The following is a 26,778-nucleotide window of genomic DNA, read 5'->3' as shown; positions in this document are numbered from 1 at the left end:
CCTGGGTGGAAACAGGCTGAGGGAGTGAGCAGATTGATCCGTGCTCAGTCTGCTCACTGACCTGCATGCAGCAGTAAGTCCCGTTAGGACCGCTGCACTCCCCCTCTATCGGGATCTCAGTAGTTTCCATCATGCAGTTGTGCAGGAATGTCTGTTTTTGATTTGAGGAGCTCCATCGTGCTGCAGCTACGTGGGAAGCTTCCTCCTCCTCCTCCTCATCATCAGCAGCAGCAGCTTTGACGTCTCCACAGAGCTGCTCCATCCTCCAGCTGAAAACATCTCTCTGCTTCTCTGTTGCAGATAAAATCGAAGAGGCGCAGAAAGAGCTGAAAGACCCCAAAGGTTCACAGAAAGGTAAGACGGTTTTAACCACAAACAGTCAGGGATAAAAATGTGAGTTTTACATCCAGGAGAAGAAGGAAAACCTGATTGGACCTGGGAAGGTGTGAAGTTTCAAGGAAACATAATTCTCAGAGTTCTGAGGTAATTCTGGGTAGTGTTGCTGCAGGGACTGATCCCAGCTTCACCATGTTTACTTGTGGTTGAACTGGATATCACTGTATTCCAGTGTTCCCAGTTTGTTTTCAAGTGGCTTCATTCAGAACCACACAGTCCAGATTCAATAACAAGGATTTTTGTGGGTGTAACCTGTGCAGGGAGAGGAATTTCCTCCAGTAATGGTTTAACTGGTTTATACAATTCTGAGAAGCGTTCACCTCAGAGAGGCTTAAATGGTAAATGGCCTGTACTGGTATAGTGCTTTATCAAGTCCCCAGAGATCCCAAAGCGCTTAATATTCCCTGGTTTTTAATTCCTCTACTAGGAACGTTGGGGAGGACCCTTTAGTAATATTTTAAGAGATTTTCAATGACAACCTTATTATCTTAAATGCAAAATGTTTGGCACAACAAAAAATAGATTTTTATTTAGCATGTTTGGATTTTTTATTTAACTTAAACATCATGGTGAGTCAGGCCAGAAACATCCAGCAACGTTAGACTGGGGCGTACCCGTTCATTAAAGGTTTTGAAGAAAGTTTTTGTTTTTTGTTGCTGAGAATAAACTAAAAAACATTTTGGAGACCAAAACAAACTGAAAACATTCGACCCGAAAGTTCAGAACCTGGAAAACTCTTATGAAGATAAAAACCGGACCCCCTTTTCGGACGGACAATTATTAGTTCTTTTCTTCTTTGTTTCAGTAAAAATATTGCATTATTGCTGAGTGGGGAAAAAATATCCATAATAAAATAAATCAGCACTTTTAATTAACTTGGTGATTTTGGCCAATAGTTCAAAAAGTTTTGACACCCCTGATCTCCAGGCTCCTTCAGATAGGTCACTTTACATCCCGACATTACCTGGCCAGGTGACGTTAACTGGACTGCATTATTAGATTATGTTAGTATGATTTAATTATAAACAGCTGTGTTAAGAATAACAGCAGATGATTTGTTTTTGTCACATTTAAATGTTTCAGATTATCAAACCAGTTTTAACATCAGTCAAAGGGAACCTGAGTGAAAACAAAAAGCGATTTTCAAAAATGATCATTTAATTTATTAAGAGAAAAGAAATCACCAGGCCCTGTGAGAGAAGTAGCTACCCTCCATGTTAAATCATGATTGAACTGTCGGTAACCAGACTGTTTTGGTTTAGTTTAATTACATCCAGACCTGATTACTGCCAGACCTGTACAATCAAGAAATTACTTAAATAGAACCTGTCAGACAACATGAAGTAGGCTAAAAGGTCTCAAAAAGCAGCATGCCATGACCAGATCTGAAGAAGTCCGGAAGCAGACGGGAAACAAAGTCACTGACATCTGTTGGTCTGGAAAGGGTTATAAAGCCATTTCTAGGGCTTTGGGACAGAAACTGGGCAAAAATGGCCTCCATGGGAGAGTTCAAAGGCCAGAACCACTGATGACCCAAAAGAACACAAAGACCCATCTCACATGTAGCAGAAAACATCTTGATGATCCTCAAGACTTCTGGGAGAATATTCTGTGGACTGATGAGACAAAAGAAGACCTTTTTAGAAGGTGTGTGACCCGTTACATCTAGAGTAAAACTAACAAAACATCTCAGAAAAACATTGTCATACATACAGTCAAACATGGTGGTGGACGTGTGGTGGTCTGGGGCTTCCTTGATCTGGATGACTTGCTGTAGTTGATGAAACCATGAATTCTGCTCTCTAGCAGAAAATCCAGAAGGAGAATATCCAACCAGCAGATGCACTTTCAGCAGCAGCTCTGTCAGGTTTGCAGCAGGACAATGATCCAAAGCATACCAGCAAGTCCACTTCTGAATGAATTACAAAAATCTATTAATTATTTAAGATTTTGGAATAGCCTAGTCAAAGTCTGTACTTCAAGTCTATTGAGATGTTAGAAAACCTTCCAGTGTGTCTGAATTACAGTAATTCTGCAAAGCAGAGTGGGTCAACATTCCTTCACAGTGACGTGAAAGACTCATCAGCAGTTATCAGAAACACTTGATGTGAATGATTTCTGCCCAGTTATTAAGTTTAGGGGTGATTACTTCTTCACACAAGGCCAGGTTGGTTATGATACATTTTCTCTCCATCACTTAAACCCACTTTTAAAAACTGCTTTTTATATTGACTCAGGGCATATTTGTCTGAATTAGTTTATACACTAAATGTTTGAGTTTACAGCCTAATATGTATTTCTCATCATTTTCTGAACAAACTGTTAATTGTCCTTCATGATTTGATCTGATCTGGAAAAATAAGCTGTTATAAGGATTTTAAGCTGCCCCGAAACACTTGGCTGTCATCCTGAACCCAACGGAAAGATCTCAAACACAGAAGCTTTGCTCTTTTATTCCAGCTGTTGGGCGACCAGACAGATTAAGGCCAGGAGATGTTTGCAGGAAACCAGTTACCTGGCTGATGTTCCTGTTGTTTTGTTTCTGAAGAACGGTTTCAGAGACGTCATTTATCTGTAGCTTTGGCGTAGAGTGTGGGTTTCTGTGCAGTTTGTGTAAAGGACGGATTAACTTATGGGAAGAGACGGAGCTGCTTAATCTAATTATGCCAGGAGAACTTAAAGGAACCTTGAGTTCATCGGAGGCCAGGAAACTGTGACGGAGCACGGCGAGCGTTACATAACATGTCCTGAAAAACACCGGCCCAGATCGGTGCTGCAGCTGCAGGGTTGGTTTTCCTATCAGCTGCTTGACAGGAGCAGGAGGAGAAGGAAAGATGCTGTGTACTGATGCGATAACAGACGAGCCTTTGTTAGACACACCAGGATATCAGCATCCTTCCATAAATCTAAATGACCTCAGAGGAAGTTCTTAGAAATGCTGTAGATCCAACTCAGCAGCACAAAACATCAGTAAGACTTTATCTCCACAGTGAACTTCAGAGGTTCTACAATATCAATTAAAAAAACCTTGGAGTAAAATGATTAAAGCATGATTAATATTCCTTAAAAATTAAATAAATATTTCCAGTTTTGCTTGTTGTTCTTCCGAACGTCTCAAATTCTCTCTGACCTGCTGGTTTTGAACCTCTGGACCAAACCCTGAGTTGTAGTGACCCATTCTTTTAGGTTCTTCACCTGCTTTTTGAGGACCGACCACAGGTTCTCAGTGGGCTTTAGGTCCGTAGAATATTCTGGCCACAGGTCCAAAGTTTACATATGGCATCTTTGAGCCACTTTATTATCACTTGAACCTTGTGACACTGGGCCCCATCATGAATTAAAATCCTCTAATCATCATTGAAGTGCTCCTGGTTTGTTGGAAGAAGTTTATCTTGAAGCATGGTGCTATTCTTGAGCAGAATTGGGAGGAGGCTTCTAATCCAGGTTCTAACCCTGGATGACCAGAAACGTTTTAAAACTTGACTTTCATTTAGCTTTTTGCTACGGTCACATACCAGCAGGTTTTTTAATGTTTCCCAAAGGATAAATACAACTTCCTTTTCTCATTTCATTATGAAGCTAAAGTCTCTTCTTCTAAAAGTTATAATTAGTTGGGTCTAATAAGAACATCAGTGTTGAAACTTATACATTTCTGATGATGCCGCATCAGGAGGTAACTCTGTGCAGGACAGTTAACGAGTTAGAAGGAAAACTGACCAACGATGCGTTTGTGTTTTTGTCTCCGCAGGCATATCTGAGAGCACTCGAAGAGCTGCAGACAGCATCAAAGGCCTAAAGAGGAAAAAAGTTGTTGCAGAGAATCAGCAGAAAAAAAATCCAAAGTCTCCTGTTAAGAAGCCCCTGAAATCGAAAATATGTGAAGCTGCAGTCCACGACCCCTCACCTAAGGCAACAACAACTTCCTCCTTCTCTCACCGTTCCTCCAACAATCCTCCAACATCTCCAAGCAGGAAAGAAGACCCACAAAATGTCATACGAACTGCAACATCCCTCGAGGAGGGGTCACGATTTTCTGATGCTGAAAAGGTGAAGCAAGAGGGAACGTCTTCTAGGCCACCATCACGTGAGCCCTCGGAGAGTAAGGAGAGCTCCCAGGTGACTGCTGAAAAGCCTCCTGCCAAAGACGGCAGGAGCCCAGAGCATAGCTTTTTGGGAGAGTCTTACCACAGCAGTGACCCTCTGGACGCCCTGCTGAAGGCCATGGAGCCTGACTTCAGCACACTGACTGAGGGGAAAAGCCCCTCGCAGGCCATTGTTATCAATAAACCGCCTGCTGCTCTTCATCCTCAGCTCAGAGGGGAAGTACCACCCCTCCCCACAGTCAACATAGGTCTCCAGACCCAACCCTCCAACATGCAGACCTATTACATTGACAAACAAGGGAATGTCATTGGCATTGCAGCAGCTCTGCAGGGAAATCTGCAGACATCCCAGCATGGTGCCGCTCCTCTCCCTCCACCACAGTTTGTGCCAGTTGTTTCAAATTCAGAAAAGCCTAGCTTGCACATGAACTTTAGCACTGGACCACCAGCTCCAATGGGCACCACAACTTTGCCCCAAAGCCAAGCCCCAGTAGCACAAACATGCCAACCTGTTCCTGGCAATGCTCCCAGCACGATTCAGGTTCCTGTAACACTGGGCAGCAGCCAGATGCAAATGACCACAGTAATGAACTTTGGTGCTGAGCAGGTCTCCAAGGACCAAAAACTTAAAAAGCCTGGAAAGTATGTGTGTGAATACTGCAACCGGGCATGTGCAAAACCCAGTGTGCTGCTCAAACATATCAGGTCTCACACAGGAGAACGGCCATATCCCTGCATCACCTGCGGCTTCTCCTTCAAAACCAAGAGCAACTTATACAAGCACAAGAAATCCCACGCTCACGCTATAAAACTGGGGCTGATGGCACGTTCTGAATCTGGAGGTGGATCATTGTCTCAAGAATCAGACAAAGCTGCCGGTACACACTCGGATGCAGAGGAGAGTGGCGACAGTGATGAAGATGGTAGCACAGCAGACGTGGATCCAGACTCCATACAGAGCTGTTCAACTGTTTCCTCTGAAAACAATTTGCAGGTTACAGGAATAACACCCGCAGAGCCGAACTCCTTAGTAAAATCCTCCCCAAGTCGCAGGGCCCACGAACCAAAACTGTCGGCGGCACTTCCAAAAGTTGTTGTGTATTCAGTTAACGCGTCGCCTCTGAGGGCAGATAGTCCAAGAGTTGCAGGTGCTGCACCTGAGCAAGCTGCTGTGCAAAGGCAAAGAGAATTTCAGGCCACAAATTTGAGATCAGGCATCCTGTCCTCCCTGAAGGAGGTGGAAGTCACGAATCCTTCACTCGACACTGTAAGTGAAGATGAAGACCAGCAGTGCAAGTCTCCTCTGTTGGGTGGGCATGCTCAGCTTCAGCGGCAGCAAGCAACAGACTTCTCTCAGCAGCAGCAGCCTAAGTGTTTGCTCAGTCCCCGCAGTTTGGGAAGCACAGATTCTGGTTACTTCTCTCGCTCTGAAAGCGCTGACCAGGCCATGAGCCCCACAAGTCCCTTTGTAAAGATAACTCCTCCAGTGGACCCTGACATTGCCAAGACCACTCTTCCCAGCATCCCTACTTTGGCTGCAACCGTAATGCATGTTGCAGCTGAGCAAAAAACACAGTCCACAGAGAGACAAATGCGGCCGCCACTGGAAGCCAGTGCACGCTCCCTGGAGGAGCGCATTTCAAAGCTGATATCCGACAATGAAGCAGTGGTGGACAATAAACAGCTGGATAGCGTTAAGCCACGGAGGACCTCTCTGTCCAGAAGAGGGAGCATAGACTCCCCAAAGTCATACATCTTCAAAGACTCATTTCAGTTTGATTTAAAACCAATGGGAAGACGGTCGAGTTCCAGCTCAGACATCCCAAAGTCCCCATTCACCCCCACGGACAAGTCAAAGCCAGTGTTCCTGCTCTCTGTTCCTTCCCCCTACCCTCCAATGGACTGTCTGCCAATAACACGGAGTAACTCCATGCCAACCACACCTGGACATTCGGCTCTACCAGTCAATGTTGCTCCCATCCCCCACCCTCTGAGGGTCTCTCAATCCTTTGATGATAAAATTGGTTCCCTAAATGATGAGGTATTCTCATCAGCACCACCAACTCCAAACCCTGCCATGCATTCTCGCACGTTGGTCAGACAGGTAGCGGTGGAAGATTTTTCCACAGGCGAGGGCCACGGCCTCCCTTCTGTTCGCTCCATGGATGAGGGCTATCATGGCCCAAGCATCTCCGCTGACCTGATGCAGAGGAGCAAGTCATTTGAACACGGTCAGGACAGAAACAAGAAGCCGCTGCAAAACAAAGGCACGATGTACGAGTGTGAAACCTGCCGGAATCGGTACAGGAAGTTGGAGAACTTTGAAACTCATAAGAAATTCTACTGCTCTGAGCTTCGCGCCCCAAAGAACAAGCCAGTGATTGTTAAAGAAGGTGATCAAGATGTTTTTCATGTGAGTGTACAACACCCTATCATCCCAAGGTCAACAATCAGCTCAGGGGTACTTGATCAACAGACATCAATTAGGAAGAGGCGGAAAATGAAAAGTGTTGGTGATGAGGACGATCAATCTCCAACTGACACCATTCCACCAAGTTCAGTTAGCTTCGAGTCTTCAATAGATCCTACCAACAGGATGTCTCCTCGGCATGCTCTAATAGTAGACATCCAGCCCAAAAACAATCAACCAAAGCTACCTCAGATCCAGCTTGTAGCACGAGTGATGAATACAGATTCCAGACTATCGCCTATTAGAGAAACCCAGAACAGCAGCTCAGTGAAGGGAGAGCTACAGAGGCAGAGCAGCGGTACGTCCGTGATTAAACACACCAACTCTCTGACTAGCCACGGCTCATTTGAGACAGATTCTGTTGATAGGGCCTGTCTTCCCATAACCATGGAGAAGGATTCTCTGAGCGAAGCCAACACAGATGGAACAGCTGCCGACACCCACCACGAAAAAATAACCCAGTCTCCCAGTACTGATTATGGAAACCAAAGAAACGAGCCAAGCAATGATGGCAGGCTTAGTGTAAACTCCACTCCTGTTCATCAGTCTCGTCTCGTTCGCCAAAGCAACATCCAGGTCCCTGAGATTTTAGTCACAGAGGATTCAGACAGGGAGCATGAGACGCATGCTGCCGAGCCAGCCGACAAGCCTCCAGATCAGTTCAGCTGGCCTCAGAGAAGCGAGAGTTTGTCAAAGGTACCAGCAGAGAAACTTCCCCCAAAGAAGAAAAGGATTCGATTGGCTCAGATGGATCACTCTTCAGCTGAATCCAGCTTTGAGTCCACCCTCTCACGCAGCCTCAGCAGGGACAGCAGTCTCTCTCGTTGTTCCAGCATCTCTGCCTCTTTCGACAGAGATGAGATCTCTCGGTCTGAGAGTCCATCCAGAGCAGAGAGTTCTTGGAAAGTCACAGATACCCAAAGTCTGTCAGCAGCCTTCAACACCCTTGGTGTGCCTGGAATGATGAGGCGTGCCGCATCTGAGCAGATCACCTGCACCCAGCCCTCAGTGGAGATTTCATGTGATTATCGTAGCAAATCCTTTGACTGTGGAAATGTGTCTCCCAGTAGATCTCTGTCTCCTGTTGGTCAGCCAAAGTTCGGACAACTCTCCCAGGTACCACTTATCGAGAGGAGACGTGGCCCATTGGTTCGGCAGATGTCTTTAAAGATCGGCCCAGAGAGTCAGCTGCCTGAGCGGAAAACTGTGATTCCTTTAAATAAACCTCCAACCACAAATGTCAGCCCCTTTTCACAGAACAGATCCCAGCAGATTCACATATCCAGCAGACACCCCGTGGCTCAGCCGTTCATCCTTCATCCTACAGAGGCACCCCTGCAAAAGAATGAGCAAATGGTGCAAAGCATTAATCTAGGAAGTCCGACTCAGCAACCACAAGTCCATGGTCTTCCACACCCTTGGCATCAAACATCAAGGGTTAAAATTTGTCAGAAGATCCAGCAGCCGCTCAGCCACATCTCAGTGGTTCGGGAAAGTGTCCAGAACCAACCACCCATCTTTGAAGACAAGAAATGTTTTGTTCCCAAATACCAACTCCAGTGCTCTCTGAGAACCAACCAAACATTCTCCTTCTCTTGCACGCAGGGAGCTCAGATCGCTTTGCCAATTTTAACTATTCCAATAGCCAATCCCATGCTGAGCATTCCCAAATCATCAGATGCAATCCAGAATGTTTTTGTTGCCAGCCAGCAAGCCTCTGAGGTCAAGACCCAGACTGTTGTCTTGTCAGCCGAGCAGCAGAATAACACGCTCATTCAGAACCAACCAGGACCTGTTCCACAGATCCTAATCACTCATGAGCAGATGCACCCTTCTTCCTCCCTGTGCAATAAAAGCAGTGCATCATTATCTCACTGTGTTGAGAGCAACCCCCAAGTTATGCTGGCAACAAAGAAAGACCTTCCTCCAAATCCTCCAGACCAAGTTCCTTCCTTCTGCACGAAGAAACTGGCGTCAGTAACACTCTGCCCCCAGCAGGAACCCACTGCCTCCAGTAAACGCATGTTGTCCCCTGCCAACAGTCTGGACATCTACATGGAGAAACACCAGAAACGAGCCAAGGACGAACACGGGGGGGCCTGTCTAACGGACGGCAGATCCCTCAGTTTCCTCAATTCGAAGATGTCTGAGGTGACACGACAGCGGAAACTCATGCTTGTTCGGCAGGTTTGCACAACAGAACCGGCGGACAGCCCCATTGAGACTGAAGCTCCTCCTCTGCCAGACGTTAGAACAGACTCTGAGAAGGACTCGGAGGCCACAGATGATGTGAAACCCATGTCGCCTGATGGTTATGGGCTGGAAAAAGACAAGGGGAGAGTGATTGGGGAAGGTGTCCTTACTGCTACACCAGGGGGTCAGAACACCTCTGTGCCCAACACCTTTCTAAAGCCTCAGGAGAAAACTGAGGAGCAGAGGTGGTCTCCTGCCAAATCCTTGATCCGGCCCGCCAGTTTCCACTCTGGTCAGGGTAAACTGACCACATCTGTATCTGTGGTAAACACCAAGGACACCCACCGCCTGTCCTTTCCCAGCTTAAAGACCACCACCACCTTCACATGGTGTTTCCTGATGAAGAGGAAGCCTCTTCACATCCAGCAGGCGGGTCAGAAGACATCAGCGTACGCTTCCTGGACTGTAAGCCCGAACAATCCCAACCCCCTGGGGCTACCCACTAAAGTGGTGATGTCTCTGTTTGACTCCAAGCAGAGCTCCAAGAAAATCCACTACACCTCTGCCATAAAGACCAGCAGGAAGTCAGACATCTTGTCATACTCAGGCAAATTGAAGGACATCATGCCCAAGGTGAGTCCCTATAAAAATATTACGCAGCTATTTGACAGGTTTTTATTTTTATTCAGTTCAAAGAAATCCATGAACTTACTTCCTCCTTCTGCAGGTTCCGGTTACCCAGAAGTCTGTATCAGCAGAAACCAGATGTAAACTACAATCAGAACCTCAGACCAGTAACGATTCAGACAAGGAAGTGGCACCGTCAGCAGAACCACGTCGTGTCAAAATATTTGACGGCGGGTAAGACTTTGTCTGATTACCTGCTTACTGTTTGAACCTTTCAGATGCTTTGTTGTTGTGACCTTTCCTCCATGGTGTCCCTTCAACCCCGCAGATACAAATCTAATGAGGAGTATGTTTACGTACGCGGCCGCGGACGTGGAAAATACATTTGCGAGGAGTGCGGCATTCGCTGCAAGAAGCCCAGCATGCTGCGCAAACACATCCGCACCCACTCGGATGTGCGGCCGTACCACTGTGTGCACTGCAACTTCTCCTTTAAGACAAAAGGTAAGAGTCCTCAGTCCGAAACAGATGACTTGTCGGGGGGAATGCACATCTGTCTGGGTTTTGGACACTACCCCCCTCCCTAGTGGCAAAGCAGATATTTCAGATAAATTAAGGGAACAAGGTGTTCAGGGACAACAAGCAGGGAGTTTTCTGCCGGTTAGTGCATGGTTACAATTTCTAATATGTCTTTCATTGTTTAACTTATGAGGAAAACTTTAACACATAAGTGATGTCCTGCACACATATCTGTTGAATAAATCTGATCCAAAGGTTGGCATAACATTACAGATGCATCTCACTAAATTAGAATAATATTGAAAATTATGATTTGTTTCAGGAATTTAATTTAAAAATGTAAAATCATATAGATTCAGTATTATGTTAATTATTTAGATTATGGCCTTAAGTTGATAGAAAAAAACATAATTTAGTTTCTCTTAAAATAACAATATTTTATGAGACCAAAACATTTCACAGCATGCTTTATCCAAACATATTAATGGAAAGTTGAGTGGAAGAAAGAAATGTGGTAGAAAGTAGATGAACTAGCAACAGGGATAACTGCAGCCTTTAGAGAGCTGTGTAGCAAAGTCCATCCAACAGTTTGGAGGAGATTCACAATGCGTGGACTGCAGCTGGAGTCAGAACTTCTAGATCCACCACACTGAGGTGACATGGACTAAAACTGTCGGATTCCTTCTGTTAAGACACTCCTGAAGCAGAGACATCAGAAGCTTCCTACCTAGGCCGAGGAGAAACAGAACTGGACTGTTGCTCAGTGGTCCTGTACCGATTCCGCCAGGTTTCACGCTCGTACATCGTGCCTTTTGGTTTTCATTATGAAATCAAGGTCTCAGAGTCTGGAGGAAGAGTGAAGTCCAGTGTGAAGCTTCCACAGTTGGTAATGATTTGGGGTGCCATGTCATCTGCTGGTACTGGTTCTGGGCTTTCTGGTGTCCAAAGAGACACTGCTCCATTTTTTGTCATTAAGTTCTGGACCTTTAATTGATATTAAATAGTTTTAGGTTTAAATCAGTGTAAATCAACTCTTTCATAAATTTTGTTGTTATTACAAAAATATTTTTATCAAATGGAAAATAAATTGAGTCAAACTCGAGAAAACGGCTGAGCTTCGGTGTTTGATGTTGGTACAAACTCTTTAGACCTGAAACTGATTGGATTCGACCTGAAACTGTCCAGTCAGAGAGCTGAAATGTGCTGCAGCTCCTGAAAATGTTTTAACCATTAACCTTTTCTAAAAAGGATCCCCTTCATAAATGTTCTATGCATGAAGTTTCCCTTTTAAAAAGGTTAAACGTATAGCAGCAAATGGCCGTCACGCTCCGAAGTTCTGCTTCAGGTTTATTTTAACGGAACGACTCTCGCTTGTCCCTACTGAAGTTAAAGATGCTGTTCCTACTGTCTCCAGCACTGTCTGATTTACTGTCCCTTATCAAACTTGCCTTCTCCTGCAACTCTGCAGGACAGTATTCAGAGTCAGCAACCCACGTTCAGTTAAAAGTGTCTTCAGCCTTGCATGCAGCGTTCCCCTCGTTATGTAAACTGCTTCTGTGACGTTTTCCCAGCTCTTCCCACCTGTGATACCTCACTGCCTCTCCGTTTGCAGGGAATCTGACCAAGCACATGAAGTCCAAGGCCCACAGTAAGAAGTGCATGGAGATGGGGGTGCCTGCAGGGGTGGTGGAGGACCAGGATGCAGAGGACTCTGGTACGAAGCTTCACTGGCTCATGAGCAGCCTACATTATCTGTAAAGTAATGGCTTGATTTAATGTTGAAGCAACATGATTGGCTTTCTGTAGACAGTTCTGCAGGAATGAGAGGAGGCCAGTCTTCCCTATTCTGATGTGGATCAATAGTTTTGCCTGAGTCTAATTAGAAATTCTAAAAGCAGCTTCTTCCTCTGGTAACTCCGAGGCCATGTGGGCGGCAGGCACACAGTTCAGAAAGAGGAAATTGCTGCATCTAAATTTAGAAGAAGACCGTAAGCGAGAAGCTGCCTGAGAGCCTTCTGTGGTCCGAGTTTGTTTTTTCCTCCTCTGTCTCTAATGGAGCTGAGGGGCGGACAGGTGAGGGCGCAGAGCGGTGAGGCATGGCACGGCACGCAACATCCTTCAATGCACCAAAGGTTTCTTTCTTTTGAAATGCAACTGAAATGTTTTACAGGGAAGGTGAGGGCCAAGGAGACACAACTGATGGAGTTAAACAGGCTCTATGGGAGCAGCCATCATAAAGTCTTAAGAAAGAGGCTTCTGAGTCACTTGTTACTATGGCGATTCCTGCCTTTTTCTGGAAAGCTGGCGTACCAATAGCATCACGTTGTGAAAAACTTTCAAGCCTAGTGGAAAAAGTCTCAAACTGCGTGTCAGCTGGGTTTATGCTGACTAAATTAGCTCAACATGATTTAGTTATTTATAGGTGGCTGGCAGACAGGATCAGTGCAGGAAATACTGTCCAAATTATTGTGGCGCAGGTGTCAAACCCCAGTCCTTGAGGGCCGGTAACCTGCAACGTTTAGATGTGTCCCTGGTCCAACACACCTCAAACATTTCCTGTATTTCCTCCTCAGTATGCAGTCAAGTTCTCCACAGTCCTGCTAATGACCTAATTATTTGATTCAGCAGAGGAACATCTAATAGTTGCAGGTTTCCAGCCCTTGAGGACTGAAGTTTGACACTGCTGCATTAGGGTATGCTTGACATATCCTGCAGGATGTGAGAAAGGTCATGTGTAAAGCAGCAGCACAGCTCCTGTTAACCACCTGAACACCTGTCAGATGTTGCCTCATTTGTTAGACTGAAAACAGTTATTTTATTCTTTCAGAAGATTACATTCATTAATGTACATCAGTGGAGCCCAACTCCAGTCCTGCAGAGCTTCTGTCCTGCAGCTTTAGATGCATCCCTGCTCCAAAACACCTGAACCAAAAGGGCTGAATCCCTCATCAGCAACGAGTCATTCAGCTCTGCAGAGGCCTAGTTACGAATCATTCATCTGATTCAGATGTGTTGAAGAAGGGATGCATCTAAAAGCTGCAGGATTGTAGTTCTGGAGCACTGGACTTCAACACCCTGCTTTAGAATATTTATCATTAAAAACAATATTGTCTGAAATAATCAAAAACATTCTGCTTGCATAATTTTTAAGTAAACATTATAGTTTAGTTTTGAGTTTCAGTTCATTTTCTGTAAAACATCCCCCAACAAACAGACTGTTTAAATCAAAAAGTTCTACTCGTCTTCAGGTAAACTGTTTTATTGGACCAAAACCTCACAGCTGTTGCTAAGAGACGTTACCGACAGTAGTGGAGGATCAGGTGTTCTAGTCTGTAGACCATCTCATGCCTCATGGGATCTACTGACGATTAGATCTGGTTCTGATTGGATGCTGGGAAGAGCTGGTGTTGACCTGTTTATTCTGCTTCAGGTGACCGAAGTCATGTGAGCAGCACCGATCGTCAGGATTCAGACGCCGACGACTCAGACGGCCCTGACGATGAGGAGAACGACGATGAGGAGGAGGAGGACAGTCAGGCGGAGTCGGGCCTGTCCACCAACCCCTCCGTGTCTGCCAGCCCGCAGCACATCTCCTCCAAAGAGGCTGAGGTTCCACCCAGCGCGCTCCTCGCTCAGATGTCCATCAGCTCCGTGTCCCTCCCTCTGAATCCTCCCAAATCCTCCACCTCAGACTCTGTCCCTGTGACGAGCCCCATGTCCGGGTGGCGCCGCAGCCCAGCTCCACTCCCCGCCTCTCCACCACCCATCACCTCCGACTGCTACACCTCCGATCCCGAGTCGGTGCACATGATGAGCCCCGTGTCACCCTGCAGGCAGATGTCCATCGACTACCCAGACTTTGATGTTCCCATTAGTCCCTCAGTGCCAAGCAAGGGCTCCAAACTGGTTCAGGTGAGACCTTCATACTCCTTCCTTTCCTTTCCTTATCCCCTCTGTGACTCCTGCATGCGGGGCACCTCAACAGAGCTCCTGTGAGTTCTGACTCAAGGTGATCAAACTCTCCAACTCAGCGATCCAGAGACCATACACTCTGAACACCACAGCTAACCTTGGTTCTGTCTTCCCACAGAACTCTGGAGCCCCTCCTGCAGTGAACAGTGAGTCCAGCACACCTGTCGACCGCGGCACTCAGACCTCCTACACGCCTCAGATCCTTCCACAGCTCCCCCTGCAGGGAGCGCCCCAAACTGCAGGAGCAGAGACGCACCTGTTCAGCCATCTGCCACTGCACTCCCAGCAGCCGTCCCGCTCCCCCTACAACATGGTGCCGGTCGGAGGGATCCAGCTGGTTCCAGCTGGCATGACAGCTTTTGTCCCGTTCCAGACAGGTCCCGTCCATCTGACCATTCCAGCTGTGGGCGTCATCCACCGAAACACGAGCCCATTACCACCGCCAAACTCCCCTCCTCACCTGGATGGCCAGCAGAGTCGGCTCCCAATCAGCAGCATGGTGCCGTGCTTCCCACTGGGCCAGGTCACGGGTCTGCAGGCCCAGACTATTCAGCCAGTGGGCCTGGAAACCCTCAACCTGATGGGCCTGACCAACAGTCAGCTGCTGCACCCACAAGGCCTGACACTCAACGCTGCTCTGGGCCTGCAAGTCCTGACTCCCAACCCGGCCTCCCAGAACGGTACACAGAACCAGGTGCCGGGTCTGCAGATAGTGAACATTGCGGTGCCAGCCATCATTCCCTCTCTCAGCCCTCTGTCCACCCTCAGTCCTCTACAAGGCTCCTCAGACTGGCAGGGCAGTGCCGAGGCCCTAGCAACACAGCCGCCACGGACGGAGAACGGCGTCGGTTCTGCTCCCAGCTGTGTGGCGACATCAACGCCGGAGCCGATGGCAGGCCGACGGCCGGGTCCCAGAGGTGCAGGGGGAACGCAGCAGATGGTGGAGAAGGAAGAAGGAAATAAATTCCCCCAGCAGCATCCAGCAGCAGCTCCACGGCATCAGGCGGGCAGCGCCAAGCAGTCAGCAGCTCACGGACCCACAGAACCAGCAGCACGACCAGCAGCCGTCAACCGGCAGACGCTGATTGATGAATATAATGAGGCGTCCAGCGACGATGAAGACAGACTTGTCATCGCCACCTGAGATCCGTGGAGCCTCTTCTTCTTCTGTAACTCTCGTCACTTTGTAAAACTGAAAACACTTCAGGGGTTTGTCTCTTCTGCGACTCTCCTTCCAAAGCACAGATGCTGATGTTGTTACGTGCAATCATATCCTCTAACGACCAATCGCTTTGTTTTTGTACATGTTGTAAAGACTATCGTTCCTTTTTGGAGTTTCATGTTTGGGAAGCTGTAAATAATTCGGTGGTTGTTTGTGTTCATTTCAAGAGACGTAAAGAAAAGAGCAGAATTTTAGATTTATTTTGGAAAATTTGTCACGTACATTAATGGACTTAATAATGTTGTACTGGTATGAGTACATTTCTATGGATTATGGGACAAAAATGTTTCTGTGTACAGATGTTGTGTTCGGCTATTTATTAAAAACCCATCTAGTGCACATTATGATTCATAAGTCTATAGGTATGTGCATTATGGTAGCTTTACATTGCTGTATGAATATTCTTAACTGTATCAGTAAAAATTTGTTTATGAAGCTTTGGACATCCTGCTGCATCTTTTAGATGAAACAGAACCTCTTTAGACACAGAGAGGAACACCGAGCTCTTTATGTTCGCTGCTCAACAAAATATTAACAACTAGATGTATTTATTCAGCATTGATTTACAACTAACACCATTTCACTGCACCTAAATAGGTCCGGTTTGTTCCCAAGCAGGTAGAACATAATACAATCATATGTTCAGATTCATAACTAAGCACATATGCAGCTGAAAAAGTATTTACCCCCATTGAGATTTGTTTCTGTTTTTGCATTTTTGTCACAAACGTTTTAAGATCAAAAACTCAAATTTCATTAAACAAAGTCAACCTGAGTAAAAAACAAAAATCTGTTTCAAATGATTTAATTTAAAACCCAATCTGGCAATACGTAAAAAGTATTTTCCGCCTTCTTAAATACTGAATAATCAGTGCTTAACCACATATTTTGGTTCAGTTTCACCAGCCAGGCCCAGGCCTGATTACTGTCAGACATGTAGACTCAAAAACTTCATTAAATAGAACCTGTAAGACAACATGAAGTAGGCTAAAAGGCAGCAGCACAACATGTCCCAATCTAAAGAAAGTCAAGAACATGTGTGAAATAGTCTCTGAGCTCTATCAATCTAGAAAGGGTTACACAGTCATTTCTGAGGCTTTGGGTCTCCAGGGAACCACAATGAGAACCCTTATCCACACACAGAACATGGAACAGTGGAGAACATTACCCGGAGTGGCCGACCTCCCAGCATTACCCCAAGAGAGCATCAACCACTCATCCAGGAGGTCACACAAAACACCAGAACATCTGGAGCTCTGCGGGCATCACTGCCTCAGTTAAGGTCAGAGGTCATGATTCAATGATGAGAGGTACTGGGCAAAAATGGCCTCCATGTGAGTTACAAGAACAGAACCACTGCTGACCCAAAAGAACACAAAGGCTCAGCGGACGGATGAGTTACATCTGGAGTACAACTAGAATTTCAGATAAAGAACCTCATTATACAGTCATGCATGGTGGTGGTGGTGTGATGGCCTGGGGCTGCTTTGCGGCATAAGGACCTGGATGACTTGCTTTATTTGATGCAAGAATGAATTCTGCTCTACCAGAGAATCCAGGAGAATGTCTAACCATCAGTTTGAGAACTTCAAGCACATCCAATCAGCACCAGCAAGTTCACCTCTGAATGGATTAAAAAATCAAAGTTTTGGAGTGACCTAGTCAAAGTCTGAAATCCAATTGAGATACTGTGGTGTTTCATGCTGGAAAACCCTCAACTGCATGTGATTTAAAACAATCCTGCAAAGAGCGGGTCAAAGTTCCTCCACAGAGAAGTGAAGAACTCATCATCACTTGATGGCTAAGGGGTCACAACCAAGTCACTATTTTACACAGAGCCAGGTGGGGTTGGATGGCTTCCCCTTAATAGCTTAAATCATCATTTAAAAGCTGCTTTATGTATTTACTGTTTGGTGATTTGAAACATTTAAGTGAGACTAAAAACATAGATCAAATCTGTGAGAGGGTAAATACTTCTTCATGTTGTCAAAATGTAAAATGAAATGTAAATATCATAAATAGTCCATCAGCATGAGACATTTTCACTAAAATGGTTTTAAGATTTCCTTTAATAGGCAGCATCATGCTGTGGGGATGTTTTTCTGCAGGAACTGGGTAACTAGTCTGCATAGTGGGTAAGAGGACAGCAGTCAGATATAGAGAGATTCTTCTAGAATACCTTCTCCAGAGTGTTCTGGACCTCAGAGTGAAGCGACGCTTCATCTTCCAATACAATGACGACCCGAAGAGTTGAGACTGAGATTTCTCCTAAAGGTGCCTCCAGAAAATATCAACCTGCGGGTGTGAATACTTAGGACGGACTGGGTAAAAAGGGTTGTGGTAAGAAATCAGCACAGCTTTCTAAAAAGCAGTTTTTGTCTTCTCACTAGGTGGCACCACTTGTGGATATTAGAGAAAAAAATCCATCTTAGAATAAGTTTGCAACAAAATCTGGAAAAAGTGAGGGGGAGTAAATACTTTCTGGTGCTATAATATGAGATTTTTCTTAGCAAAAAACTACCTAAAAGGTTGGTTTAAATACTTTAATAATTCTATTATTCTATTTAGAGTATGCTGTAAAAACTGACTGCCCCCTCAGGTTAAATGATCTTATTTTGTCTCTTAAAATGTAATACTGTGAACCAATTATTTCATAAATCACAAAGTTGATAGAATTAATACCGTAAACACAATGAATAAATATTAAGCTGATGACTGATCATCATGAAAAACATCTGGAGCTGCTCAGGTTGGTACTTGTCCATCTAATAATCAGAAGAACGTTATTGAAGATTTTATTGTAAATATTCCTTAAAAGGTGAAATCAGGTGTTTTAGTCACTTCCTTGTCCACAGTAGTCATAAATCCAGCACCAGGCATGCAGACTCCACCAACATTTGTTCAAGAATGGGTCGCTCTCTGGACCGCCATGAATTCCAGCATGGTCCTATTGTGAAATCTCCCCACTACTAAATGTCCCACAGTGAACCGTTAGTGGAACAAAGAGGAAGTGGAGCGATGAAGTGGTAGGACACATAAAATATCTCTTCATACTTCAGGAACATTTGGTAATGGCCTCTTCCTGTTCCAGTAATGTTGGGCCTTGAGGAATACCCTCTCGTCCAACATCAGTGTCTGACCTGAAAAGTACCTGGTTGGCAACTCCCACTAACAGGGTGGGCTGACACCATAATACACTCTATGGATAAGAATAGTTTAATAATTTGATGTTTTGTTTATTGACCCTAAAAGGCCTTAAAATCATTTATAGCAGAAATATAAACTCCAATCAACTGAAAGAAAAATCAAACCTTTAATCTGAGTTTATTTGTTAATTGGGGACACATTAGAAAAATATCGTTTTTAAACTAGTAATCTAAAACTTTGTTTCCTTGGGTTATAATTAAGATGCAACACCAAGGCCCAGGTCCTGATAATGTTGGACAGATAAGGTAGATAAAAACATCCCTAAAGCCTAATGTTGGATAACTGCAGCAAAGAGTGACACTTTGGGGTCGGGTCACCGGGTTTCCATGACAACCGTTAGACACCAGCCTTCATCACACACGTCCCTGAATTTGGACACAGCTGTTGCTACCCCAGAGCAATTCCACCGGGACCACTACACTTTGTAACTCTAGAGGGCGCTGTTAAGAAGCTGGACTGAAAAAGGTGCTCATCAGAAAATGTGACCATACAGTAACTGAAAGAGAAACTGTTTGGAGTTGAAAATCGTGACGCTTTCTTTACTCCACAGAAACGTCAAAATATAGATACTGCTGCCATGAGAAGAGGGAATAAATACACATTTCAGTCCTCCTCGTTACCTCAGTCAATGGATTGGATTATTAACAAGTTATCGTGCAAGGATTTAGGTTTAGCGAAAAATCATCATCAACCTGGGGAAGAATTAGGCAGAACCAGAACAGGGACAACTAGAAGAGTTTTCATTAGAAGAGACGACGTTGATGTCAAAGAAAGGAGACCCACCTCTGAGGAAACTTGTGCTTCAGTTCAGCTTCTGTCCTTTCAGCACACTTAGATCAGATCAGATCTTTATACACTGTGCTGGAGATGAAGCAAATCCAGTTCAAGAACCACCACAAACAGCTTAAAGGACCTCCAGAGGTCACGTTGGACCAGGTTCCTGTATCTGCTCCGACTGCTGCATGTAGGATGCAATGATCAACTTAAAGCAACAAAAAGCTAAAAGAATCCAAAGAAAAACAATAAATAACACAGTGATCAGTCCAAAAGAAACATGTAAAACATACAGTTCTGGTGCTGAAATGGACAGATCTAGAGCTTGGATGCACACCCCTGCAGCTGGGACAAACAGTTCTGGATCTGGGACAGACAGTACTGAAGCTCTAGCTGGCATGGCAGACAGGGCTAGTGTTGGTTGGGAAGTTCATGATTAAACAGCTGGTGCTGCTCAGATATCAGCATGGTTGCATCACAGGAAGAAGGTCCACGGTTTAAGTCCCACCTGGATCATTTCTGTGCCGTGTTTGCAGGTTCTAACTGTGCATGTCAGGGTTCTCTCCGGTACAGTCCAAGTGTGAGTGGGTCTCGTGTTTACCTGCGGTGGTCTGGGCATGGTATGGGCCATAGTAAGGATGTACTCTGCCTCTCGCCCTAAACAAAGAAGATTAGAGATTCACATTTTTACTTTTGCCACACTTTTCAGATTTCTAAAAAAAATCACGTTTAATTTTCCTTCAACATCCTGATTGTTTATCACATGATCTAACAAAAAATGTTTGCCCTTAAATAACATTTATAAAACTCTGGATACGGTGGAAAGAGCTGCGGGGAAAATGAAGAAAAATCAATAAAATCCTGAATATTAAAGCTGATTTGTTTTCCTGTTCAACGGCTGCTGAAGTTTCCCTTCACAGACATTGTGTTTAGTTTCTGCAGCTGACCTCTGACCTCTCTGCAGGTTGAAAAGCTGCAGGTCCTGCTCCTTCACACCTGATAGGACGATAATTGAAGTTTATTTCAGACCAGATAAGGAAGATAAGAGTTCTCGGCTGACCCGCCTTGTTCAGAGGTGACTCATCCATCCTCACCAGGGCTGAAGCAAAGGCAACAGAGACCCCCAGAGGGCGACGTGTGTCACTGCAGGCGACAATCTGAACTTCATCTGAAGGAAAACGTCTCACTCCTGAAACACACATTTTCACAGGCAGGCTGACTGGATCTATTCAGAAAGCCTAAAGGCTCGGAAATAACAAAGGACAAATCATTGAAAACTAAAAAAAAACCACCTTTCATGGTTGTGTTTATATTTGTTCATCTTTTTGTGCATTTCGAACATTGTATAGTTTATCTCCTGATGCACCAAACAATAAACCAATGATGGAAATGAGCCAATTTTTCCTTGAACGGCTCTGATCAGTGATTGGCTACTTTCTTTCTGCTCGATAGATGCATGAAAACTGAAATTTCCCACACATTTCAGTCTGTAAACGCATCATCAAACAGCATGTTCTCTGCAGCTCTGCAGCAGTTTTTATTTTAATGTTTGTTCCTTTTAGCTGTGGCATTAAAACAAAGTTTATATAAATTAATATTTATTCTGTTTAACCCTTAGAAAGCAGATCTGAACCAGCAGGTCGGACCTCGAAGAAAAACATGAAGGAGACTAGTGAGGAAAATCCTGCCAGCTGAAATCTACAGAACCTGCTGGTTCTGTAAATCAGGAAAACATTTTTTGTTTACAGCAACTTTTGGTCGAAGAATCTGAATATTAAAACTGTTTTAGACCTTCTTTTAATTTTCTTTCTATCATTTATTAGAATGTATTTTCTAATTTGTGATGTATTAATTTGATTCATTCTTACCTTTTATACTTTATCTTTTAGTTTGACTTTTAACAAATTGTGTTAAATATTTTTATTTTAAAACAATTTTAGACCAACTTTTATACGTTGTTTCAAGTTAACTTCACTGATTTTTACGTCGCTTCAGTTACATTTGATCACTTCTTTAGTTTCATGCTGAGGTCTGATCTACAGATTTGTTCTGATCTACAGATACGTCCAAACAGTTTAAGACAGATCTTTTGTTCTTACAAACTTTGGGGTTGGTAGCATGGTTGCCTTGCGGCAAGAACATCCTGAGTTTAAACCCCAGGCTGAGGTCTTTCTCCACGGGGTTTGCATGTTCTCCCTGTGCATGCATAGCTTCTCTCCCGGTACTCCGGCTTCCTCCCACAGTACCACAAAATGTCTGTCCTGTGCTGGTCTGGAGAGAGACTGGAGACCTGTCCATGGAGGACCCCACCTGTCCCCCACTGACAGCTTGAGATAGGCACCCCCCATGCACCCAATAAGGTCTAGTAGATCCCAGAAGTGTCTCCAGAAGAAGATTCTACTAAGAGATCTGGTTGACACCAGTGCAGAGCTTGTTCAGGAATGGCAGCAAGTGTTTTTGCACACAAAGTGAGAACAGTGAGTTATTTTGTGAGATGAAGCCCCTTCCAAAGGGGTTGTGTTTTCATGTCTCTTTAGCTGAGAGCGCCTCCTGTAGGACGTCCGCAATAAGAACTTGTTGTTTGCGGGTTTCTAAAACTGATTTTTCTAAAATAAAACAGCCTGAACATTTCTACAGAGGTGGAAAAGTTGAGTTGTACCTTTGAAGAGGAGCTACATCTGATGTTCTGCAGTTTGAAGGTAGCCAATCAGCCGGTCTGTTGGTCATTCACTGCTCTGCAGCCTGAGAACCATAAAGGAAGAAGTTGATGTGATTTCAGTTCAAATGTCTGCTAAAACGAACACAAATATGTGGATGATACTAACTTTATCCTAACGCGGATAAAACTAATTTCCCTGCTGTGGTTGCTCGTCTGTCCAGCTCCTGGAGAACACTTATGTCATGTCCTACTTCAACATGAGATTAGGGATGTGTCAAATCATGCTGCAGTGGCCTCCACAGAGCTATGATGTTTCTTCACTGTGTGGAAGGTTTCATTTTTTTTTTACATCTTATCTCCTGAATATCTTTCCTCGGTATCTTGGTTGATCACACAGAATGAAGCCTGAAGATTAATAATGTTGACTCTGATTTTGGCCTCATTTCATTTTACATGCAACAGTTTCTCAAAGGGAATGGGTTCGGCTCAGCCCTGTTAGACCGCTTCAACTCTGCCGGTCAAACTGCGCCGCCTGCCGGATGAAAGCTGCAGCGCAGCGGTGTGGCGCAGGTCGAGCTCACAGGGACAAACAAACTTCAGAGAGGGAGGAGGAGGAGGAGGAAGAAGAGGCTGCATATAAAGCCGCAGAACTGCACATGTGGAGCCACAGTAACAGCAGCGATCCTCTAGCGAATTCATGATCATCTTTTTCTCCTCTGAAGGATTATTTCTGCTCTGATTTTATAGAAATGGATTTTAAAGTTTGGATTTCAGTGCTTTCAGTGACGCTCTCCTGGATCCTCTGTACAGGTACAAGTCACTCTGAGCATGCTCAGTAAACCTGAGCAGACTGGGACGAAAACATGTCTAAATGCGTTGGTACACACCTTACCCTGTTTGTTTCCTTCCAGTTCTGTCTGCGCCAGCTGCAGATACGCTCTCTGCTTCTGCCTCTACTGTCAGTCCGCAGCACCATGTGCGCAACAAGCGATGCTCCTGCGCAACTTTCCTGGACAAAGAGTGCGTCTACTTCTGCCACCTGGATATCATCTGGGTCAACACACCTGAGTGAGTGATTGCTGGTGGTCCTGGGTTTTTAAATTAGGTTTTATTAGATCAGACTGACGCTGTTTGCTCAAACTCTCCTGCGGCACTTTGTGCAAAAGGTTCTTCAACTTTCTCTTTTAAAACGGAATTTTCTCTTATGACATCTTAGCTTCTCAGCTAAACAATAAAAACCAAAGTGAATCAGATTAATCCATTTTAGCACAACAATAACTGAGGGAAATCTTCAATTTCTTTAAAAAAATGTAATTTTCAACTTTATTTAGTTTGAAATGCTGTATTTTCATGCTTTTATATATGAAGGGAGGTATGTGCGCCAGTTCTAACCATTATTTCCTTAATATGCCCTTCCTATTTCAGCCTTTCTTCCATTTCGTACCCGCAAATTAACCGCTTCGTGATCCCAGTTTATTTCCTTTTGTAGTTACATATTTTCAAGAGTTATGTGGATAAATTGTCCCAAAATCTTAAGCATTTTTAATGTAATTGGAAATTATTTTAGAAAGACACAATCTATCCCATTTCCATTTCCACAACAGAACAACTGTAAGCGGAGTCTCTTGGTAAAAATTAAGTTTATCATGAACAGATTATATAAATTTACTTTAAATAATTTGTTATGAAAGCGGGTAAGAATGACCATCGGTCGGTATGAAACGTCCTTCTGCAGCAGGTCCACTTCGTCCCTCAGGATAAGTTAAATACTAAACTAAAACTAAGACCAAAACTAAGAAGGTACGAAATGGAAAAGGGACGAAATGACCAGCAGCTGCGCGTTCATGCTTGTTTGCGTTGTTACGCATGCGCAGGATAGATGCAGATTTATTCCTTTATGAGTAAATTTCTGGATTGTTGTGTTTTTAGTTCACTGTAGTTAAATTTAAAATCAAATCTCTTCATTTAGGCGCGTGGTCTCCTACGGGCTCGGGAACGCGCCCAGGGCAAAACGCGCGGTCTCGGACTCCATGGCAACCAGGCGTGCCCCCAGGTGTCGGTGTCTGCGTGAAAATGACAGCAGCTGCATGGACTTCTGCCTCAGGTGAGTAAACCCCAACAAAAACACTCCTGGTGATCGTGGGAACGGTTTGTGTGAATGACGCTGACTGGAATGTGATCTCGTGCACGTAGGTCAGAGACGGCGGAGGGCGCGCGGATCCACTCCCCAGGCCACGCGCGGAGAGAAGACACGGGTGGGCCCGACAGGTAAGACAGACAGCTCAGACTCAGAGTGGGTTAAGGTTTGGGTCTGAAGTTCTGGGGGGCAGAAAGGATGAGGGCTCAGCGTGGAGAAGATCCACGGCTGGAGCCAGGAACAACAGCTGAGGTTCTTCAGAACTTCCAGGCTGTTTTCAGATGATCCCTGCAGCTCATTCCTTCCTTTGCTGGGACACTGAGAGGAACCTTCATGTCCCATCATGTTTCCAAAGAAACTTCAGATTCTGCGGCGCAGCATGTCTGCACTTTATGACACATTAAACAATTAATCCCAGTTACTTCAGAGAATCAGGAGCAAACCTGAACTTCATCCACCTGTCTGAGCAGCAGCTCCATGAAACGGAGACTTCAGGTTTTCCACTTTCTGAACATCTGGCCTCACAGTACAGCAGCAGGCAAATAATAATCAATGCATTGTTTTTTGTCTCATAAAATATGAGGATTGTGTGCCTTTCTAATGGTGACATAAGAAATAGGAAAAATAGATAACTCCAAATTTACTTTGACTAGAAATTGAAAGTTTTTTGACCATTTGAGGACCAAATCCAAATTTCAAATCTAAGTCCTTCTGTGTCTTGATCTGTAAACAGTCCATAAGACTGTGGTTCATCATCTTTGCTAATAAATATACAGAGAAATCTATTTTAAAAAAATGATAAAATTTTGAAATATGTCACGCTAGCACCATTAAAAGTGATTCATAAAATTATATCCCAAATTCTGGGTAGATTTTTTATAAAAATCCAAATCCCAGAATTAATAAGAGAACATTAAATAAATGTCCCTAAAGATTGGGAAAACAGTCTAATTTTCCTGAATCCTTTAATATCACCTGATCTACTGGCCTTCCTGTTTGCTTTTCCCAAACAAAACTCTCTTAAGTTTTGTTTTTGTTCATTTTTATGCATAAATATATTTTCAGTAAAAAAAAATAAAAAATATGTGCTGGTTCCAGTGTCTGATCTCTATTTGTGTTTCTCTGCAGGACCGAGAGCACCAGCAGAACCAAACGGGCCTGGCCTGCACCGCTCAGAGCGGTCCTGAAGACCCGCCTGCTGCTGGAGAAGTGGGCGGTGAGGCGGCACCCCCGAGCAAGAATGTGGCGGGTCGAGAGCACAGCATCCTAAACAGGACAGGGTTAGACTCATGACCCATGAGCTCACAGCAGCAGGGCCGTGTCCAGAACCAGGCGATGCTGCGGGAGGGGGCGGACCCCTGAGCTGCAGCCCCTCAGGTGGAAAACACTTTAACCTGATTCCCAGTGAAGAACGAAGAGTTTCACACCTCAGCCTCAAAGGATTCCAGCTGCAGTCTCACAAAAAACATGAAAGTCACAAAACTTTAATATTTCCTCATCAAAGATGCACATTTCTCCTTTTTGTGTCCCAAAAGAGACCAAAAAAATAACAGGAATCATTTTATTTCGATTTTTGAAAAGGCCATGAAAGGAGTGTTGCATCACATTGAGGATGCAAAGAAGATGGGATTCAGATGGTTGGAAGAAATGAAGCTAGATAAGAATCTGATTTTCATCCTGAAATGTCATCCTCACCTGCTTGTTTCTGTTTCACAGCCTGGCTGAGGTTTACATACGCTAATGTTAAGAAAAAACTGATTTGGTCAGTAAGAAAAGACTGATGCACAGTTATAAGGAGAAAAAATGAATTTTGTTGGCATATTTAAAGTGAAAAAACCTCTAAATTTAGTTTGAAAAGGAATTTAAAGTATAAAACTTTACAATCTACTATCGACTTAATTTTTAATTGTCAGGAAATAAAATAATCTTAGTAAAGCTTAGAAATTAAAAGGCTGAGGACAGATTGCATTAAAACAGACACTATAAAAACAGAATGCATTTAAATCTAAAATGAGCTGGAGACTTGTACATCTCATCCAGATTCATGTCTTCCTGCTCCATACAATGTTCTCCCCGTTTTGTGACCATTTCCTGTTTTTCCGTGAGACTGGAGCCTCGACAGGCTGTTTAATTGGAAACAGGACTTGGACCAGAAGTCAAAGTTGGACTCTGAAAGACGCATTTCAAAAGAAGGGAGCAGGAGCTCAGATGTTGATGATGATGCTCTTGGTGAAGGTGTTCCTGTTTTCCTCAGACTCGACTGAAACCAGAACAATTGTTCTCCTGCAGCTGCTGGGACTGTTGTTCACTCCTGATATTTATGTTCTCTTCTTTGATTTATTTATTTATTCCAGTGGAGGCCATATTGGTCCGCCTCACATTTGGTGGGTTCATTTCTGTGAAATGGTGAAACTCTAATAAATTTATTTATCACTAACAGACCGTCTCCTTGGTTACTGTCACCTGTTCTTCATCTGGCGACACGCGAGGAAATTAAAA

At 44.4% G+C, this 26,778-nt stretch overlaps 2 protein-coding genes and 1 long non-coding RNA gene across 4 annotated transcripts in view; 2 read left to right on the top strand and 1 right to left on the bottom strand.

Annotated features, from left to right (window-relative positions):
- The window catches only part of hivep1 (HIVEP zinc finger 1), a 51,954-nt gene extending 36,017 nt beyond the window's left edge, over positions 1–15,937 (top strand). For both annotated transcript variants that reach the window (XM_047382897.1, XM_047382898.1), the window contains 7 exons: positions 301–354; positions 4,145–9,795; positions 9,890–10,023; positions 10,118–10,293; positions 11,921–12,022; positions 13,739–14,220; positions 14,399–15,937. In XM_047382897.1, the coding sequence (XP_047238853.1) occupies positions 301–354; positions 4,145–9,795; positions 9,890–10,023; positions 10,118–10,293; positions 11,921–12,022; positions 13,739–14,220; positions 14,399–15,424 (7,625 nt within the window). In that variant the 3' untranslated portion in view covers positions 15,425–15,937. The remainder of the gene's footprint in view (positions 1–300; positions 355–4,144; positions 9,796–9,889; positions 10,024–10,117; positions 10,294–11,920; positions 12,023–13,738; positions 14,221–14,398) is intronic.
- Positions 15,938–20,271: 4,334 nt separating this feature from the next.
- Positions 20,272–23,167, bottom strand: LOC124878791. The gene is made up of 3 exons (XR_007040857.1): positions 23,035–23,167; positions 22,143–22,225; positions 20,272–20,672 (listed from the first exon to the last, which is right to left on the bottom strand). It is a non-coding gene; the product is annotated as an uncharacterized LOC124878791 (long non-coding RNA).
- edn1 (endothelin 1) lies at positions 22,785–26,718 on the top strand. The gene is made up of 5 exons (XM_047382899.1): positions 22,785–22,952; positions 23,054–23,210; positions 24,112–24,246; positions 24,336–24,410; positions 25,408–26,718. The coding sequence occupies exons 1-5, from the start codon at positions 22,892–22,894 to the stop codon at positions 25,547–25,549; spliced, it is 570 nt and encodes a 189-aa protein (XP_047238855.1). The 5' UTR covers positions 22,785–22,891; the 3' UTR covers positions 25,550–26,718.
- Positions 26,719–26,778: the final 60 nt, after the last annotated feature.

The sequence above is a fragment of the Girardinichthys multiradiatus genome, chromosome 13 (genome assembly GCF_021462225.1).
Source record: "Girardinichthys multiradiatus isolate DD_20200921_A chromosome 13, DD_fGirMul_XY1, whole genome shotgun sequence".
In the NCBI taxonomy this organism is placed as follows: domain Eukaryota; kingdom Metazoa; phylum Chordata; class Actinopteri; order Cyprinodontiformes; family Goodeidae; genus Girardinichthys; species Girardinichthys multiradiatus.
The sequence above is the reverse complement of the archived record's forward strand: the minus strand, read 5'-3'. Positions and strand labels throughout refer to the sequence as shown.